Source organism: Saccharomyces mikatae (genome assembly GCF_947241705.1).
Source record: "Saccharomyces mikatae IFO 1815 strain IFO1815 genome assembly, chromosome: 8".
Lineage (NCBI taxonomy): Eukaryota > Fungi > Ascomycota > Saccharomycetes > Saccharomycetales > Saccharomycetaceae > Saccharomyces > Saccharomyces mikatae.
Genome location: NC_079263.1, coordinates 124,417 through 144,281, shown reverse-complemented (window position 1 = coordinate 144,281; position 19,865 = coordinate 124,417). Strand labels below are relative to the sequence as shown.

At 37.4% G+C, this 19,865-nt stretch overlaps 10 protein-coding genes and 3 non-coding genes across 13 annotated transcripts; 8 read left to right on the top strand and 5 right to left on the bottom strand.

Moving 5' to 3' along the window:
- Nucleotides 1-14: 14 nt before the first annotated feature.
- SMKI08G0650 (uncharacterized protein) lies at nt 15-1,097 on the top strand (the record flags this gene model as incomplete). The annotated part of the gene is made up of 1 exon (XM_056222868.1): nt 15-1,097. The coding sequence occupies one exon, from the start codon at nt 15-17 to the stop codon at nt 1,095-1,097; it is 1,083 nt and encodes a 360-aa protein (XP_056082516.1).
- Nucleotides 1,098-1,781: 684 nt separating this feature from the next.
- RPS27B (40S ribosomal protein eS27) lies at nt 1,782-2,590 on the top strand (the record flags this gene model as incomplete). The annotated part of the gene is made up of 2 exons (XM_056222867.1): nt 1,782-1,784; nt 2,345-2,590. The coding sequence occupies 2 exons, from the start codon at nt 1,782-1,784 to the stop codon at nt 2,588-2,590; spliced, it is 249 nt and encodes an 82-aa protein (XP_056082515.1).
- Nucleotides 2,591-3,260: 670 nt separating this feature from the next.
- Nucleotides 3,261-3,333, top strand: Smki_8.trna6A. Its single transcript has one exon. It is a non-coding gene; the product is annotated as a tRNA-Ala (tRNA).
- A 219-nt stretch (nt 3,334-3,552) lies between these two features.
- Nucleotides 3,553-5,613, bottom strand: SMKI08G0620 (proline--tRNA ligase; the record flags this gene model as incomplete). Its single annotated transcript, XM_056222866.1, has 1 exon — nt 3,553-5,613. One exon carries the CDS (start codon nt 5,611-5,613, stop codon nt 3,553-3,555), a length of 2,061 nt encoding a protein of 686 aa, XP_056082514.1.
- Nucleotides 5,614-6,059: 446 nt separating this feature from the next.
- On the top strand, nt 6,060-7,724 carry DED81 (asparagine--tRNA ligase DED81; the record flags this gene model as incomplete). The annotated part of the gene is made up of 1 exon (XM_056222865.1): nt 6,060-7,724. The coding sequence occupies one exon, from the start codon at nt 6,060-6,062 to the stop codon at nt 7,722-7,724; it is 1,665 nt and encodes a 554-aa protein (XP_056082513.1).
- A 452-nt stretch (nt 7,725-8,176) lies between these two features.
- ARG4 (argininosuccinate lyase ARG4) lies at nt 8,177-9,568 on the top strand (the record flags this gene model as incomplete). Its single annotated transcript, XM_056222863.1, has 1 exon — nt 8,177-9,568. One exon carries the CDS (start codon nt 8,177-8,179, stop codon nt 9,566-9,568), a length of 1,392 nt encoding a protein of 463 aa, XP_056082512.1.
- A 168-nt stretch (nt 9,569-9,736) lies between these two features.
- Nucleotides 9,737-10,894, bottom strand: YSC83 (Ysc83p; the record flags this gene model as incomplete). Its single annotated transcript, XM_056222862.1, has 1 exon — nt 9,737-10,894. One exon carries the CDS (start codon nt 10,892-10,894, stop codon nt 9,737-9,739), a length of 1,158 nt encoding a protein of 385 aa, XP_056082511.1.
- Nucleotides 10,895-11,127: 233 nt separating this feature from the next.
- On the top strand, nt 11,128-12,704 carry YSC84 (Ysc84p; the record flags this gene model as incomplete). The annotated part of the gene is made up of 2 exons (XM_056222861.1): nt 11,128-11,174; nt 11,345-12,704. The coding sequence occupies 2 exons, from the start codon at nt 11,128-11,130 to the stop codon at nt 12,702-12,704; spliced, it is 1,407 nt and encodes a 468-aa protein (XP_056082510.1).
- A 356-nt stretch (nt 12,705-13,060) lies between these two features.
- MIP6 (Mip6p) lies at nt 13,061-15,043 on the bottom strand (the record flags this gene model as incomplete). The annotated part of the gene is made up of 1 exon (XM_056222860.1): nt 13,061-15,043. The coding sequence occupies one exon, from the start codon at nt 15,041-15,043 to the stop codon at nt 13,061-13,063; it is 1,983 nt and encodes a 660-aa protein (XP_056082509.1).
- Nucleotides 15,044-15,203: 160 nt separating this feature from the next.
- On the bottom strand, nt 15,204-15,275 carry Smki_8.trna5Q. Its single transcript has one exon. It is a non-coding gene; the product is annotated as a tRNA-Gln (tRNA).
- Nucleotides 15,276-17,494: 2,219 nt separating this feature from the next.
- Smki_8.trna4S lies at nt 17,495-17,576 on the top strand. Its single transcript has one exon. It is a non-coding gene; the product is annotated as a tRNA-Ser (tRNA).
- Nucleotides 17,577-17,651: 75 nt separating this feature from the next.
- SPO13 (Spo13p) lies at nt 17,652-18,527 on the bottom strand (the record flags this gene model as incomplete). The annotated part of the gene is made up of 1 exon (XM_056222859.1): nt 17,652-18,527. The coding sequence occupies one exon, from the start codon at nt 18,525-18,527 to the stop codon at nt 17,652-17,654; it is 876 nt and encodes a 291-aa protein (XP_056082508.1).
- Nucleotides 18,528-19,140: 613 nt separating this feature from the next.
- Nucleotides 19,141-19,857, top strand: ARD1 (peptide alpha-N-acetyltransferase complex A subunit ARD1; the record flags this gene model as incomplete). Its single annotated transcript, XM_056222858.1, has 1 exon — nt 19,141-19,857. One exon carries the CDS (start codon nt 19,141-19,143, stop codon nt 19,855-19,857), a length of 717 nt encoding a protein of 238 aa, XP_056082507.1.
- Nucleotides 19,858-19,865: the final 8 nt, after the last annotated feature.

Here is a 19,865-nt window from a genome sequence, read left to right as displayed (position 1 = left end):
ATAGGTCTAACATTATGATTGCACGCTCATTATGCAGAGAAGATCCATCTTTAATCTTAAGATGCTTCGATTTAAAATCTTCCAAAATTAGTGTAATTGGGGATGATCACTCAGGAAAAACGTCTCTGGTTCGCAGTTGGTTAAATAATTCATTTCAAATAACAGATTCTAATAATTATAGGGTTTCGGATCTCTATCATAAGACTATTCAATTTGATTCTTTAATAAAATACTGCCGGACCCTTGAAATAAAATCACAGTTACCCAACATCTTCGAGTGTGACATCGACGAGTCTGTCATGAAAGGGGCTAACAAAACTGTTCAGAACCGTAGTGGCCTGCTGAAAGAATATCTTACAAATGCTATTACGTGTGATAATAAACCGATTGCTGGAAGACCTATGAACATTGATGTTCAAATTTTTGACACTAATCGGATGGAGGTTTCATACCATTCGGAATTAACTACTATTCAGATCAAGCAGTCTGATGCAGTTATATTATGTTTTGATTCTACCAATGCCAGCTCCTTTGCTAGCTTAGAATCCTATATTTGTATTATTCATCAGGTAAGCTTGGAATGTCAAATAAATATTCCCATAATCATAGCATGTACGAAATGTGACCTGACTGCAGAAAGGAGCGTCAGTTATGACAAAATTTTAGCATTCCTTCGAGAACTGAATTTCTCGCCACACTGTTTGGATTATTTTGAAATATCCTCCAAGCTTGATGCAAACATTGAAGACTTGTTGTTTGCAGCGTTATTAAAAATCGAAAAATCTAAAAGCGACCGCAGAAAACTTTTGCAAGGTTTCATAAGCAAGAATCATCCAGCTGATGATTTATCTATCTTACCAGGCGAAAGAAACGCTCACGATATCGAAGCTGAACAAAGCGTCAGTAAAAGGGTTGAAAGCTTCTCAACAACGACTTCTTCCGTTGGCTCAAAAAGTCGCAGAACAAAAAATATTGAGCCTTTGCCGGTAAAGAAGTTTTTGACAAAAAACTTCACTACTCGACAGTCAATCAAAAGCCCACCGAATGCTGAGAAGAAGAAATTGAAGAAATGCTTTACGGCATGTTGTGTAATGTGACATGGGAAACCGACAAGACTGTATATAAATGTATACATATATATATATATAAATGTATACATATATATATATATATATATCTTTGAAGGAAGATAAAAAAATGACTTGACCAAAAAAACCGTGCAAATCAGTATCGATTGTCGATTCCTATTTACTTTTTATGTATGTGTCATATAAGGAATGATATCTTTATTCTCCCAATACAGGAAAATTTAAAAGTGGACGGTATTATACATATGAACCCATACACATATGAACCCCGTACATCTTTTGTCTTAGAAAAAAAGAACGGAAAAATTATCAGTAGTGAAATTTTCCTAAAGAAAAATGAAAAGCGCAGTGACATTCAACCCAGACCACTGTAGGTTTTGTTTGCCTCCCATTTCGAGGGAGTCTGCCTAACTAATGCCCCCCATTCTCCAGGTAGGTTGTGTCGCTTCTGGGAGGAAACTCTCTCTAGGCGCGGTGGATAGTAGGAAACAGTGCGATCCTCTCCTTGGATCCGCTCACCTTTCTCGGCCCTTGCTTTAGTAGGTTAGCTCACATCTTTGATGTCTGCTGCGTCTTGAAAGTCCTTAACATTATCTGTAACTATTATTATACGTTAGGATTTCTTCAAAGTGCTTATTTTATTAAAAGATTACAAAGAACACCAGATAATTAGTGCATATATATTAGATCAATATGGTATGTGAAAAAGACGTTAAAATATTCGATTGGAAGGAAGTAGAAGGAATGATACTCCAGGAATTAGATAAACATATAACCTCATCAAAAAAGATACGAGTAAACTAAAATGAAAGAGGAAAAGAAAATATTAGTTGATATCCAATGTTTAAGCAGAAGGTGTAAATAGCTATAAAGTCAACAAATAACACATGGAACTAATAATGTATTTTTTCAAGAACTAAAATTAAAGTGTTCCCACTGATTGGGTAAAAAGGCTTTGTATTAAGGCTGAAATGTGTTTGGAATCAACTATGATGATACGGTTATGGTATTGGCTACATTGAATATTCATTCGCATAAGAACAGGAATCATCAGCGGTTTGAAGATCAGGGCTCTTAATAATGGATACCTCGCTACGAAATGATTTAGAATTATATTTTTGCAGCAGAAAATGCTTATATTTTTCCTAACTCCTTTCACTTTTCTTGTATATTCTACCCTCCCCATTTTTCAGATTACTAACATTTTTTTTTTTGAAACACTTAACTGTTTTTCGCTTTCATTTTCTTTATTACAGGTTTTAGTTCAAGATTTGTTGCACCCAACTGCTGCTTCTGAAGCCAGAAAGCACAAGTTAAAGACTTTGGTTCAAGGTCCAAGATCTTACTTCTTGGATGTCAAATGTCCAGGTTGTTTGAACATCACCACTGTTTTTTCTCATGCTCAAACTGCTGTTACTTGTGAATCATGCTCTACCGTCTTATGTACTCCAACCGGTGGTAAGGCCAAATTATCTGAAGGTACTTCTTTCAGAAGAAAGTAAGTTAATTTATTTTTTGTATAGTTAAGGTCATCTTCTTTTATCTAAATATATAAATATAAATTTACTTTTAATCAATTAAATTAACCTTTTAGACTTTGCAACAATGTTCCCCAGTCAAGTGAGTCCCAAGCAGCTTCATATATTCCTTTTAGCTTGAGGTGCAAAATCAGGGTTTTAAATGGCATTTGTTCAGAGCAAAGTTCAAAATAGTAAAAGCTTACGCCTTGCTGGTTAAGAATAATGTTGATAATTAGTAGTTTAGTAGGTTCTAATAATTAAGAATAAGTCGTTCTTTCTTAAGTTATGTAAGAGAAGTATATAAAACACGCGATAATTGGTTGTGTTACGCCTAATGGTTAAAACATAATTCGGAAAATTAATGATAAGATTCTAGTTCTGGCTTATCGTCTTATATACTAAGTTCCGATCAATTAATCGATTTCTATCTCATTACTGCGGTAATTTCTATTATAAAAACTTGCCTACTCCCACTTATACGAAGAACATATAGTTGTAATCACTTATTCCAACAAATAAAATGGCTCTCCAAATTCTTGTATGCCCTTCTTGAATTCTTCTTGAATCTTTCTTCACGTCAGAGTGTTTTCTTCCGATTATTGATTTACTCTTGTTGGCCACAATCATTAGAATAATTTTCAACTAATTGTTTGGGCGTGTGGCGTAGTCGGTAGCGCGCTCCCTTAGCATGGGAGAGGTCTCCGGTTCGATTCCGGACTCGTCCAAGTTATCTTTTTGATACCTTTCTCAAGCCCATATAATGTGAAAAAAGTGTACATAAGGACCGCTTCATTGATGTACAAATTTACCAACACGAAGGTATGGAAATGAAGAACAAGATGCATGTAACAGCTTAGTATTAATTAGGACATGATGATATTGATTTTTAGAAAGACAAAAAGCACAAATAAAAATCTATATATGGAATGATAAGTGGTATGCAACTAATAAGAACGACCAAACATACAGTAGTTGACAGCAGTACGTTCACACTTGATACATTTTTGACCTTCATTCAATACAGGTTGGTTGAATGGAATACACAAGGACTTGGCACCCATGCTTGGAGATTTGTCATCTTCCTCAAATTCTTCACCATCGTCTTTCTTAGCAGAAGACTCCTTTATATCTTCTTCACATTCCATAACGCCACACCATGGTGCTAAGATAACGTTTTTCTTGTTCAATGCTGGGACAAAATCCTTCCATTCTTCAACAATAACTCTGTGTGTATCGAATAGTTCCTTAGCTTTCTTAAATAAATCTCCTTGCATTTCTTCCAAGATCTCTGGGATACGAACTTCCAATTCGTCGAAGGAAACAACGTATTTCTTCGCGTCATTTCTACGGACGACAACGACTTGGTTTTTTTCAATATCCTTAGGACCCAATTCGATACGAATTGGAATACCCTTTAATTCGTATTGTGAAAATTTCCAGCCTGGGGTGTAATTATCGTTGTAGTCACCAAAGGATCTAATACCAGCCTTCTTCAAACGAGATTCCACGCTTCTAGCGGTTTCATGGATGTGTTTACGTTGTTCGTCAGAAGTCTTCTTTGTGATACCCACAGGAATGACAACGGATTGAAATTGGGACACTCTTGGAGGGATAACTAAACCCTTATTATCGGAATGGATCATGACCATGACACCAATGACACGGGTGGATAACCCCCATGAGTTCTGGTAAGCAAAGATCTTGGGATGGTCGGAACCTAGGGGGTTTTCTACCGATAAATTGAACATCTTAGAAAAGTTTTGGCCCAAATGGTGAGAAGTAGCACCTTGAATACCACGACCAGTTTGTGGAATGTAACCTTCACAAGTGGTTGTGAAGTCACCACCAGCAAACTTTTCCTTTTCAGTCTTTCTACCTTTAACCACAGGAACAGCTAACAACTCTTCGTATACCCCGGCGTAGAAATCCAAGATTTGCAGAACTTCCTCTTCGGCATCCTTAGCATTCAAATGAGCAGTGTGACCTTCTTGCCACAAAAATTCCCTGGTTCTTAAGAAAGGTTGAGGATGCTTGAATTCCCATCTGACCACAGAATTCCACTGGTTCAATTTCAAAGGTAAATCTCTATAAGACTGAACCCATTTGGCATAGTATGGATACATAACAGTCTCAGAAGTTGGTCTGATGGCAATCGGTTCTTCCAATTCAGAAGAGCCAGCTCTGGTGACCCAAGCGACCTCGGGAGCGAAACCTTCAACATGATCCTTTTCCTTTTCCAACACACGCGAGGAGACAAACATTGGAAAGTAGGCGTTCTGTACGCCAATGGCCTTGATTTTATCGTCGAACCATTTTTGGATGTTTTCCCAAATAGCATAAGATGGAGGCCTCAAGATGTAACAACCAGAAACATCGTAGTAGTCCAACATTTCACCTTTGGTCAAGATTTGTTGGTACCAGCCTGGGAAGTCTAAGGCCTTGTCCACAGTGATACCGATAAGCTTGGCGTCTTCCAAACCAGCAGCTGCAGCTGCAGTAGTTGCCTTAGAAGCTTGTTGCTTTTTTTGTTGTTTCTTGCCTTCTGTGGGCGTTTCCTTAGCAACCTCTTGAGAGAAATCAACCACTTTTTGGGAATTCTGAAAATCGCTTAGGAACTTCATCATATCTGATTTCTTCATGAAAGTACTGTCGTTCAACTGCAAGATAGTATCGCCATCTACAGTACCCAACTCATGATCGATTAGCAAGTGAAAATCGGACGTGGCGTTAGCCAGGTCCCCCAAGATGAAAGCTCTGGCAGATTCAGATTGGAAAGCTTGCTTAACTAAATCATCGCGAGCCAATCTAGGATCTTTGGTAGAAGTAGCATTAGCAATCAATGCAGAAGGAGTCGTGGTAGATTGCAAAGCCACCACGACGATAGGAACAGGGACAACTGACTTCGGAGTCTTTGGCTTGAAGACCAAAGATTTCACTGCAACGGCAGATTCAGCAGCAGGCTTTTCATTCACACACAACTTGGTGAACGCTTCAGAGACTGGCATTTTTTTGGTTTGTTATTCGACTCTTCTACTGTGAACCTATTTGTTAGTATATAATGTGTCAAAACACTAAAGTACAATGTCCTCTATATTCTCTTGTAGGAAAAGCTTTTCAGGCCGCCAGCAACAATCCTGCCAAACGCAACATACACACTTCCAATCGAAGGCTAAGACACTCTGTGACTCAAGCATCGCTTATCCAATTTCTCAATTTTTCAAAAAAACCATAGCGCGTCTCCAGGCGGACGCAAAAAGTGAAAAATTTTCCATCGTGCTTAACGATCTGGGCCCTGATAGTTTCGAGACTGTGACTAATCCAACCAACAATGACGATCAAGAAGGTATAAGAGGACTTGCTCTGCCTGGAATGTCGGGTAGTGTTGATTGGGGTTGATTGTTTTGGTGTTTATTGCAAGCAGTAAGGCAATCTCCGTTCTGATTTTTTAAACATGTCATCTTTGTACATTAAGGAGGCTACCGGTGTTGACGAATTAACCACCGCTGGTTCGCAAGATCAACCGTTCAAAACTGCAGCATATGCTTTGTTCGCATCGCAACAGAAGAGCGACAGCACTGAACCTAAGCTTTTAGTTTTCAAGGCAGAAGAAAACGAGTATCAAGAAATCAGTGCTTCTGCTTTGAAGAAGGCTCGTAAGGGCTGTGACGGTTTGAAGAAAAAGGCAGTTAAGCAAAAGGAACAGGAGTTGAAAAAGCAGCAAAAAGAGGCGGAAAATGCTGCCAAGCAATTGTCTGCTTTGAATATCACGATCAAGGAGAACGAATCATTGCCAGCTGCCATCAAGACTAGAATCCACGATTCTTATGCCAAGGTCGGCCAAAGAGTCAAGATTTCTGGTTGGATCCACAGATTACGTTCTAATAAGAAAGTTGTTTTTGTTGTCCTTAGAGATGGTTCTGGTTTTATCCAGTGTGTCTTGTCGGGTGACTTGGCCTTGGCTCAACAAACTTTGGAACTAACTTTGGAATCCACTGTTACTCTATACGGTACCGTAGTCAAATTGCCTGAGGGTAAAACCGCTCCAGGTGGTGTTGAATTGGACGTGGACTACTATGAAGTGGTGGGTTTGGCGCCTGGTGGGGAAGATTCCTTCACCAATAAAATTGCAGAGGGCTCAGATCCCTCCTTACTGTTGGACCAACGTCATTTGGCCTTGAGAGGAGATGCTTTGTCTGCAGTCATGAAAGTCCGCGCTGCTCTATTGAAGAGTATTAGACGTGTTTACGATGAAGAGCATTTAACTGAGGTCACTCCACCATGCATGGTGCAAACACAAGTCGAAGGTGGTTCAACTCTATTTAAGATGAACTACTACAATGAAGAAGCTTACTTGACTCAAAGTTCTCAACTATACTTGGAAACCTGTTTGGCCGCCCTAGGTGATGTATATACCATCCAAGAATCTTTCAGAGCCGAAAAGTCCCATACAAGAAGACATTTGTCTGAATATACCCATATTGAAGCCGAATTGGCCTTTTTGACTTTTGATGACCTATTAAATCACATTGAAACCTTGATTGTCAAATCTGTCCAATACGTTCTGGAGGATCCAATTGCTGGTCCACTTGTAAAACAATTGAATCCTAGCTTCAAGGCCCCAGAGGCTCCCTTCATGAGATTAGAGTACAAGGATGCAATCACGTGGTTGAACGAGCACAACATCAAGAACGAAGAGGGTGAAGACTTCAAATTTGGTGACGATATCGCAGAGGCTGCTGAAAGAAAGATGACTGACACCATCGGTGTCCCAATCTTTTTGACCAGATTCCCTGTGGAGATCAAATCTTTTTACATGAAGCGTTGTTCTGACGATCCCCGTGTCACTGAATCCGTGGACGTTTTGATGCCAAATGTTGGTGAAATCACTGGTGGTTCCATGAGAATCGAAGACATGGACGAGCTAATGGCAGGCTTTAAGCGTGAGGGTATCAACACAGACTCTTACTACTGGTTCATCGACCAAAGAAAATACGGTACTTGCCCACACGGTGGTTACGGTATCGGTACCGAACGTATCTTGGCATGGTTATGTGACAGATTCACTGTTAGAGATTGCTCCTTGTACCCACGTTTCAGTGGTAGATGTAGGCCATGATCTTTTGTCGCCGAAGAATACATGAATACTTATTTACATAGAAATATTTATATCGATTAATATTTACGTTCCTCCCCCTTCCCTGACTATTGTTTGATTCGCGCAATAACTGGCGTCACAACAATGAACATTTGCCATTGATACTTATTAGTTTTTGTTCTTTCAAGCCTTCCATCATTTCAGGCCCAATGTATTTTCTTCTAGCCCTTATCTTGTTTAATGGTCTGTAAGAGTTACACATTTCCATGATCTCGATGATCATGAATAGTTGAATGAATGAGTCACTTTTTGGATAACCTGGCACGAAATTGAACATGTGAAAAAAAAAAAGATTATAAAACATTACCGAATAATGAGTTTTGAGATAAGGCTGTCCCTTTGCAGCTAGGAAAGACTATCGTCAATTGAAGAGTTCTAAAGCAAAAAGTCACATAAATAAGATTGAAGCAAATATGTCGGATGGTTCTCAAAAACTATGGGGTGGAAGATTTACCGGTGAAACTGATCCCTTGATGCACCTTTACAATGCCTCTCTTCCATATGATTATAAGATGTACAAAGCAGACTTGGAGGGAACCAAGGTATATACTGCGGGTTTGCAAAAGTTGGGTCTTCTCACAGAGGCAGAATTGGCCAAGATCCATGAAGGTTTAGCTGATATTAAGAAAGAGTGGGATGCTGACAAATTTGTCCGTCATCCAAACGATGAAGACATTCATACTGCAAATGAAAGACGCCTTGGAGAATTGATTGGGCGTGATATTGCCGGTAAAGTCCACACCGGCAGGTCTCGTAATGACCAAGTTGTTACTGACTTGAGAATTTACTGTCGTGACGTTGTCAATGGTACACTCTTTCCAGCCCTGAAGGGCTTGGTTGACGTTCTAATCAAAAGGGCAGAAGGTGAAATAGACATATTGATGCCAGGTTACACACATTTGCAAAGAGCGCAGCCTATTAGATGGTCTCATTGGTTGAGTTCTTACGCAACTTACTTCACGGAAGATTACAAAAGACTGGGCCAGATTCTACATAGATTGAATCAATCACCATTGGGTGCAGGTGCTCTTGCTGGACACCCTTATGGTATTGATAGAGAATTCTTGGCTGAGGGTCTAGGTTTCAATAGTGTTATTGGTAACTCCTTAGTTGCTGTCTCTGATAGAGATTTCATCGTGGAGTTGATGTTTTGGGGGACCTTATTCATGAACCATATTTCCCGTTTTGCTGAAGATTTGATTATATACTGTACGGCTGAGTTTGGTTTCATACAGTTAAGTGACGCCTATTCGACAGGTTCCTCCTTAATGCCTCAAAAGAAAAATGCAGACTCGCTGGAGTTGTTGAGAGGTAAGTCCGGTAGGGTATTTGGTGATCTAACAGGATTCTTGATGAGTTTGAAGGGTATCCCATCTACCTACGATAAAGACATGCAGGAAGACAAAGAGCCACTGTTCGATTGTTTAACTACTGTTGAACACTCTATGCTGATTGCTACGGGTGTTATCTCTACCTTGAATGTAAATAAGGAGAAGATGGAAGCTGCATTAACTATGGATATGTTGGCTACCGATCTGGCAGATTACTTAGTCAGAAAGGGCGTTCCATTCAGGGAGACCCACCATATTTCTGGTGAATGTGTCGCCACTGCTGAAAAGTTGGGCCTAAGTGGTATTGATAAATTGACTTTAGAACAATATCAAAAGATCGATCCAAGATTTGCTGAAGATCTTTTTGAAACTTTTAACTTTGAACAAAGCGTTGAAAGAAGAGACGCTACTGGCGGGACTGCTAAATCTGCTATATTAAAACAATTGAATAGCCTAAGATCTCAACTAAATTAACAGGAGGTGACCTTATAGGTGAGTGTGTTGTCAGGTTTGAAATTTCTGGCGAACCGCTAATACACCTTCGGGAATAATTTAACATCTTTCAACATTGTTATTACGCATTTCCGGATTGTGTTATTTATAGGTATATAGATATAGGCAATTAGTATCTAGTCAAAGACGTTATTTGAATGACTTGGAAGATGACTTGGGAAGAAGCGAGATAATACCATTATAGGTTCTAGCCAGACTTCTTTTGAAACGCTTGAAAGACAAACATGTATGATGGTTCAAGATAAGTGATGCGAGTGGCCATGAGACTAAATAACTGAAACGACCGCAATAATAAACACTATTCCAGCCACCTAAAGTCGTTAACCACATTAACAGTTGCCGTAGTCTATACCCATTCGCACTCATTATCATTTTATAAACTGGGTAATGTAAGGCCTCGTGAATATCTGAGCCGGGCATTGTTAGAAACTTGTAATTTGATGGCTGCGATCCAATTTGCAGAACGCCAAGCTTGAGCATGGACACATTTAATTTCCGATATTTCTTGAAAATTTTAAATAGTGAGTTGATTATCCCTGATGTTATAATTTCAGTACTATGATGAACTAGATTTAGCTCCGAAGTCAAAGAAGGATTGAATAAGATTAGCTGGGTACTTCTCTTCAAATGAGGTATGACGGTTAATAATGCTTGATAGTACACAAAAATACTTGAATGGATTTCAGATTCCAATGAGTCACACGAAATTACTCCAGATGGATGGTATGACAACCTTGGCATGAACAATATTGATGCCAATCTTGGTACATCAAGAAAAAAAGTCTCAAAGTCCTTTTCACAACCAGGATCAATGTAATATACAAAATCCTGATCTTCTTCGTGTTTCTTATAAACGTCCGCATTTTCAGTACAAATGTATACCGTAAATCGTCTGCGATATAAATCCATCACTTGATTCCTTATAATAGGATCGTTCATGTCACCAAATATCAGTACGACTTGGGACTCTGCTTTAGGTAAATTAGGTGGAAGTTTAAAGAACGTCCGATAGCCGAGGTATAGGCAGAGAGATGTGGCGGAAATTCCCAAGCCTAACTTCCAGTGATCCTGAAACCCGATCCTCAATGCTTTATAGACCTTGGTCTTGTTATATTTGCGTTCCTGTAGTGGAGGAGCCTTTGTGTTGGAAATCTTTTCAGTAATTGATTCAATTGATTTTTCAACATGATTTTTGATTTCACCACTTAATACAGCACTTTTTGAAACAAGCCAATACCCAGCATCGAATATCTGATCAACTATGTCCTTACCACCAGATAACGTCATTTATAATTGCTCTCTTAAATATTCAATGTTCTCCACCAGTTTACTACCTTTATTTCGTGTCTGTATGCATTTTCTATACTTTTACATGCTCCGGCGGTGACCAAATACGGCCTGAAGGGAATTAAAGTTCACCGCCCCCCTAGGTAGACCCTGTTATGAACAGTATTTAACACAGAACTATTTAGATTGTATAAAGAAGAACCTCAAGACTGGCGTTAATATAAAATACAAAAATGGGTATCAATAATCCAATCCCTCGAAGTTTAAAAAGTGAGACCAAGTATGTTGATATATTTGTTCTTAACAGGTCTTCTTATGAATCTAATGGACACAGGTAAAGAGTCAGAAGTAGTTTGCTGATCTTAGTACATTGTTAATAGATTATGAGTTGCTGAAAAATAATATACTAACAATCTTATGGTTGATTAATTTTAATTATTTTTACTACAGGAAAGCCGCTAAAGTTTTAAGAAGTTTTGTCAAACCAAATCAAGTATTTGGAGCAGACCAAGTCATTCCACCATATGTGTTAAAAAAAGCCAAAGGCCTAGCAATTATCACAGTTTTGAAGGCAGGATTCTTGTTTTCGGGTAGGGCAGGATCTGGCGTGATTGTGGCTAGATTAAAAGATGGTACATGGTCTGCCCCCTCTGCTATTGCCATGGCAGGTGCCGGTGCTGGTGGTATGGTCGGTGTTGAATTGACTGATTTCGTTTTTATTTTGAATTCCGAAGAAGCAGTGAAATCCTTTTCTGAATTTGGTACTATTACTCTAGGTGGTAATGTGTCAGTTTCCGCGGGTCCTCTTGGGAGAAGTGCAGAAGCAGCAGCCTCTGCTTCCACAGGTGGTGTCTCAGCAGTTTTTGCTTATTCCAAGAGTAAAGGTTTGTTTGCAGGAGTATCTGTGGAAGGTTCAGCTATTTTGGAAAGAAGGGAAGCTAATCGGAAATTCTACGGTGATAATTGTACATCAAAAATGATTTTGTCAGGGAGAGTAAAAGTTCCACCAGCTGCTGATCCTTTGCTCCGTATCTTAGAATCAAGAGCATTCAATTTTACACGCCGCGACCATGGTGATAATGACAGTGATGATGGTTTTCACAATGATGGCCAATACAGTGATAATACCAGCCGTTATTATGATGACATACCTGATTCCGTTGACTCTGCTGATGAATCCTCCATGCGTCCGGACACAAGAGCATCAAGAAGGAGAGGGATGTCAGTGGGATCTCGCAGTCGTTATGATGATGATTTTGATTATGATTATGGACGTACCCGTGGATATGACGATAATAACAGCAGCGATGAAGATTATGATCACAGAAGACCTCCAAATAGAAATGGCAGTCGCAATAAAGGACCTCAAATAGATAGAGGTACTAAGCCACGTGCTAACACTCGGTGGGAAGATGACTTGTATGATAGAGATGCTGGATATTCCCGTCCTCCTCACTACTCTAGCAAGGATTTTGATAACACTAATGGAAATAGACGCAGTTATGGTAGAGAAAGAGGTTATAGTCTAGGTCATGGCCAATTTCACTCCAGCAGTAACAGTAATGTCGACGATCTCTCACATAAAATGACAATGACAGGAATAGACGATGAGTCTTCTGGTGCCAAATCGTCAACTCCAACAGCTGTCGCTCTCTATAATTTTGCAGGAGAACAATCAGGAGATCTAGCTTTCAAAAAAGGTGACGTTATTTCCATTTTGAAGAAATCTGATTCCCAAAATGATTGGTGGACAGGAAGGGCTAATGGCAAAGAAGGGATTTTTCCTGCAAATTACGTTCGAGTTACTTAGCTCGACTGTCGTTATACATTTTGTTCCTATATGTGGAAATTCTTTTCAGAGTTGTGGATTGAACATTAGCTCTCCTTCAGTTCTTTATGAAACGTTTGTATTTCTATAATTATGCAGCAAGTTTGAGCAATCTCTTCTGTTAAGTTTTCGTTATAAAGTAAGGATTTTGAGAATAAATATGCACCATCAATTCATCAATATGTAATTAATTTCAGTTATATTTTTCTTCCTCAGAGTAACTCCAAAGAATTCTGAAATAGCAAGTATAACAAAACTATATTATTATAGAAATACGTAATTGTTTGCACAGAAAGAATACATTGATAAACTTTTTTCTCCTTCCTTTCAAAGAATGTTTAAACGGGAAATCCAAGGTTTTCAGCAGCCCTGATTATTTGCTTTTGCAGAATTTCTTGTGATTCTGGTGAAGTATTTGTGATTAACAAAAAATGTGCTAGTCTTTCCGAATCATGATCCCAAAATACGTCGAAAATGAACTCGGAAATGCTGCGCAAGTTCTCTACCTTATTTAAACCAGAAATATTTATGCGTTGTAAGTTTCTGTTTATGATTTTTTTCAATGACTCCAGTATTTCCTCATTTCCTTGTTTAGATTCTGCTACTGGTTCCATTTTTTTGTCATTAACTTTTGTAATTAAATCAAATGCTGGATGAGGTTTCATTGGTGTTGATACCGGTGAGTTCGTGTTTGTACATGAGTTTGAATATGGTTGGAATGGGGAAACGAATTGCTGCTGAAACTGTGACGGTAGGGGCATTTGACAAGCTGGTAAGTTCCTTGAGTGGAAACGCATCATGGGACTGATATTAATCGAGCTACTACAACTATTATCGTTGTTCTTATCTTCATAATCTATCTCATTTAACATGTTACCATAATTTTTTGTCCATGATGCTTCAACCAGGCTACTTCCAATTAGTCTCCTATCCAGAATATTAAATAATTTCTCAGCATCGCTGCTGGAAAGGCACTCGATATATCCAGAGAATGTCCAATTTAATGAATTGTAGTTTGTAATCTTGATTTCGCTAAATCGTATCCTTTCTTGCAAGCATAGCTGGCTAATAAACTCTTTATTACAATTGAAGCTTAAGCTCCTTAAATAGACTTTTGTTTTCCTGCTTGTTCTCGATTTATTATGAATGGATTTATTTTTGGTAGGACCCACCCAAATAGTCTGTCCTTTGAAAACTGTATTATTTAAGTATTTTTGTGCCTTCTTAGAGTCTTCTTCGCTTTTATACGTGACAAACGCTCTATGTGGCGCATTCGCTTGCTTCTGTGAAATGAATACAGACTTCACGGGGCCACTTGTACTGAAAAAATTTAGTACTTCTTCTTGTGTTGATTCTGAAGGTAGATTTTTTGCTATTATTGTTTTTAAGTGAGCATTATCTGGTAAATTTTTACTAGCTAAAAGCTCGTCTTCGATAACTATGTCAGAGCCGATCATTTTTTTCCTTTTAGTAAATTCAGGTCTGCTTCTTACTTCTTTGTCAAAATGTATTCCACATATAATAATATTCCCAAAGAACTCTTGGTTGTTGTATTTTTTTATTACATTTCTAGCAGAAATATCGTTATCAAAATAAACAAATCCAATGTTTTTTCTTTTTTCTAAAAGACACGAGAGTACATTGCCATACTCGATCATTATCAGATAAAATTTTCTTGTGGTCAGTTGAGGATTGTCTAGGGGTAAATTTGAGAAAAAAACATTAGTTCCAATATTTTTTCTGAATAGTGTATTTTTCATAGAAGGCATAATTTTAACTTCTTGGCCAAAAAAAACTGTATAATTGAATTCCTTTCTTGCAGCTTCTGTTTCGTTTTTATTTTTAAAGTTTAAATAGCCATAACCTAACGATTTCTTGGTAAGAAAATCACGGCATATCTTAGCGGATTCAAAAGATTGATACTTTCTGAATATTTTCCTTAGCATTTCCTCGGTGACAGTTGGTTTTAAATTTCCTATAAAAAGGGTGCTTATCTTTAAATTTTTTGTACTTCTTTTTTCCACGCCTTCCTTTGAAACTCTCTTCTCAGAAACTTGTTCTTGCTCTTTCTTTTCCTGCGTTGCATTTCTGCACTCATGTTTTCTGTTGTCATTTCCACTTTTAACTGCAAAATTCATTGATTTCATATTCTCACCTTTATGGCCAGCTCCTTGCGTATTCACCAGTATCTCTGTGGAAGCCATTTTGAAGTTTTTCTGTTTTACATCTTTTCCCTTTGAGCAAGTCTTAGAAATCGATCTATGATTTTGCTTACTGTTTAGAGAGATGTTATTTAACACATTACTTTGAGTACTCGACATCTTTTTGTGGGGTTTTTGGTGCCTCTGCATATATTGACTTTATTATTTTATTTTATTAGATATACCGTAAGCGCCAAACTGTAATTAAATATTAAGCTTGATGGAAAAGAAGACGCTGTCACATACAGCTTTTGTGACACTTTTCATTTTCAATGAAATGAGGTCCTACCCGGATTCGAACCGGGGTTGTCCGGATCAAAACCGAAAGTGATAACCACTACACTATAGGACCAGAACTTCTTGAGAATGTTGTATCTTAAGATGGGATACGTCAGTATGACAATACATCATTCTAAACGTTCATAAAACACATATGAAACAATCTTATAACGAAACGAACAGATTGAACAACATAAGGTAAAACTCTGCTTTTCCGAGCTGAACTAATCAAATGTATAAATACCTGAACAATTAGTTAGATCCGAGATTCCGCGCTTCCACTATTTAGTATAAACCATATCTTATATAATATATAGGATAAGTAACATCCCGTGAATTAAGTTGATAAGTCGTTTTTGTTGGAATGAAAATCAACTATCGTCTATCAACTAGTAGTCATACTACTAGTACATTATCATATACGGTGTTATAAGTGTTGTAATATAAATCAACTATCATCTACTAACTAGTAGTCATATTACTAGTATATTATCATATACGGTGTTAGAAGATGACGCAAATGATGAGATATAGTCATCTAAATTAGTGGAAGCTGAAACGCAAGGATTGATAATGTAATAGGATCAATGAATAAGAACATATAAAACGATGATAATAATGTTTATAGAATTGTGTAGAATTGCAGATTCCCTTTTATGGATTCCTAAATCCCTGAGGAGAACTTCTAGTATATCTACATACTTAATATTATTGCCTTATAAAAAATGGAATCCCAACAATTACATCAAACTCCACTATTATCTCAATAAGATGACATAAGTGTTGATAATTAGTAGTTTAGTAAGTTGTAATAATTAAGAATAGTCGTTCCTTCTTAATCTATATAAGAGAGGTATATAAAACACACGCTGATTGGGTGTATTAAACCAAAAGGTTCAGACATAAATCAGAGTGTTGATGATAAGAATTTAGTGTTAACTCATCTTCTTATATACTAAGTTCTGGACAATTAATAGATCTTTATCTTATTAGTGCAGGAAATTCTATAATTAGAATTTCCCTACTCCATTTAAATTGGTATCACCATAAGAATGTTAGTATTAATTTACTCAACATCATTAGTATCATGTTAAAGAATGTTCGTCATCAACTACAACAATTTATATGAATAAATGTATAGTGGTAATCACTTATTCCAACAATAAGTTATGAGAAGCGGTCATCGAAATAAGTGGAAGCTGAAATGCAAGGATTGATAATGTAATAGGATAATGACTGACAAATATAAAATGACAATAAAAGCATATACAGAATTATGTAGAATTACGAGTTCCATTTATTGGATTTCTATATCCTCGAGGAGAACTTCTAGTATATCTACATACCTAATATTATTGCCTTTATCAACAATGGAATCCCAACAATCATCTCAAAATTCGCCAATCTCTCAGTTTTGACAATAAGTTACTTCCCTAAGATAGTATATTAGGATTGTCAAGGCATCCCGGTATTACTCGAGCCCGTAATACAACAGAGATTCAAATCGTTGAGGCGGTATAGCACGGGTTAGTATTGTTGATTACAATACAGATGGAATACATAGATATAGAACACCAAGTTTTAGTTTAGATTAGAAGTTCCGCTAACACTTGGATAAGGAAGTTTGCTACGTGACAATTGATAGCGCCGCTTAAGACTCAAAGGTTAGAATCAGAATAGGGAAGGTACCGGCTGTACTGGGAGGCTGATCTCATGGTAGGAAACTGGGTCACACGAATTATTTGGTCCAACGAAGCTTAACTTCACGAGAACAGGATGGGTCTAGCGAAGAAATACACTTTAAACCCTTTAGAGGAAATCAAGATGTTGTAATATAAATCAACTATCATCTACGAACTAGTATTTACGTTACTAGTATATTATTGAGATAATAGTGGAGTTTGATGTAATTGTTGGGATTCCATTTTTTATAAGGCAATAATATTAGGTATGTAGATATACTAGAAGTTCTCCTCAGGGATTTAGGAATCCATAAAAGGGAATCTGCAATTCTACACCATTCTATAAACATTATTATCATCGTTTTATATGTTCTTATTCATTTATCCTATTACATTATCAATCCTTGCGTTTCAGCTTCCACTAATTTAGATGACTATATCTCATCATTTGCGTCATCTTCTAACACCGTAATAATCTAAGAAAGAATGGCTTATTCTCAATTATTACAACATACTAAACTACTAATTATCAACAGTTTCATCTACAACAGTCATTACATATACCGTGTATTATATTGTTTCAACCAGGGTACACCAATCATTAAAAACAGGCAACTTGGCCGAGTGGTTAAGGCGAAAGATTAGAAATCTTTTGGGCTTTGCCCGCGCAGGTTCGAGTCCTGCAGTTGTCGTTATTTTTTAACTTGAGGTGTGATTTAATCTTTTTTATTATAGTAAACTATAGTTTTACAAAAAAAAATATACATTTAATCAAGAGAAGATCTACTATCGTGGCAAGTTGCTTTTTGCCCGCTAGACTCATATTCAGAACAATCTACATCAAGGGAGTTTGAAAGTCTTCTTTTGTTTCGCTCTGACGTCAACCTCGGCATTTCTTGACCAACAAAATCCCCATTGTTAGAAATCGAGACCGGAAATATAGGAAGATACTCGAAATTTTGTTCTTTATCCCGGCTTTGCACTTGGGGAGGAAGTCTGGCTTTTTTTAACAGTGGCGAACCATACATGTTAACATTTGGATATAGCAATTCTGGCCGTTGAATTGGAATAGCATAATTTAAGCTTGGGTTATAATAGGGTGTAAAGAATATAGGATTACCAGTAAAATTTTGATACGGGTTTAAATTATACATGGGAGATGGAGCAATATAATAAGGAACTGAAAACATAGGCGGCTCTCCTTCTAAATTTATCTGAGATGATTGAGAAAGAACCGGTGTTGAAGTAGATTTTGGGGGCTGCTCGATGTCCTCAAACCTCAATGAGTTATCGAATAAAGGAGCATTTATTGTTTGTCTTTCATTTTTCAAGGTATGGCTAGATTTGTTGCTTAGACATCGTATTTCTGGGGCCTCTGGGCTCTTTTGAGAGTCACTTACAAAATTTAAGCCTGGAAGCGGGCTTTCCATTCTTAAATCGACATGTTTCGAATTGAATATGTTCTCTGAACCAGTCTTTCTCGTTTTCCTGCTCTCCTTGCTTCTGATATCCTTACCTATTTTAGAATTAAGTGGGGAGACCCTCAGGTTCGTAGTCTTCTCCTGAAGAGGTTTTTGAACTTTTCTCTTAGAATGTGTCGGTGACATCAATTCAAGTGGTCTGAAGCGTTTTCTGGGAACCATAGTTATTCAAACTTAAGTTGAGTCTGCTTTTTGTTTATTTTTTATTCTGACAATCCTCTGTTTGAACATTAATATAGATCATCTCCCTTTGGCGGCTAATATGCTTTTTTAGTATCACATTAAGCGGTTTCCGTACGAAGGTACAGACTACTCAAGAAGAAGGCTAAAGAAGGGCAAAAGGAGAAGTTGAAGTATCACAGAGAATAAAACAAGATATGCTTCTATGTTCCTCTGTAGTCATATTAGCAATGTTAAATATTGTGTATCATGATTTTAAAGTTCTTTTAGGCTACACTTGATGACAAATACTTTAAAGTGCCTTTAATGGGAAGTAAAACAGTCGTGAGTTACAGGATTGATATCATTTATAGACTAACATTAGAAAATTTTCTTTTCTGAACAATTTAATAGTATTATTACTAGTCCTAATCCTTCATTTACTCTCTATTTTAATCCATTCTCACTTTTCCGCGTCAAATGGTTTTTTGAAGCAGAAAAAAAAAAGTATAATCAGAAAGGTTCTCTAACCTTTTTGGTCAGCTAAGCGTAGTTATCAATGAAAAAAAGAGACTGAATATACACACACTGCGCCTCATATAGAACTCATTCAAACATGCCGATCAATATCCGCAGAGCGACAATTAACGACATCATATGCATGCAAAATGCCAACCTTCATAATCTGCCCGAAAATTATATGATGAAGTACTATATGTATCATATTCTCTCTTGGCCAGAAGCTTCCTTTGTTGCTACCACCACAACTTTAGACTGTGAAGGTGCTGATGAACAGAATGAGGACAATAAGTTGGAATTGACGTTGGATGAGACCAATGATGGCAAAACAATTAAGCTGGATCCAACATACTTGGCTCCGGGCGAAAAATTAGTAGGGTACGTTCTCGTGAAGATGAATGACGACCCAGACCAGCAAAATGAACCAGCAAATGGACATATTACGTCTTTAAGTGTTATGAGAACCTATAGAAGAATGGGAATTGCTGAGAACTTAATGAGACAAGCATTATTTGCATTGAAAGAAGTGCACCAAGCAGAATATGTTTCCTTGCATGTGAGACAATCTAACAGAGCGGCCTTGCACCTGTACAGAGACACATTGGCTTTTGAGGTGTTAAGTATCGAGAAAAGCTACTATCAGGATGGTGAAGATGCGTACGCCATGAAGAAAGTTTTAAAATTAGAAGAGTTACAGATAAGTAATTTTACCCACCGCCGTTTAAAGGAAAATGAAGAAAAACTAGAAGATGATTTAGAAACTGACCTGCTAGAAGATATCATTAAACAAGGTGTAAATGACATCATTGTATAGTTAATTCG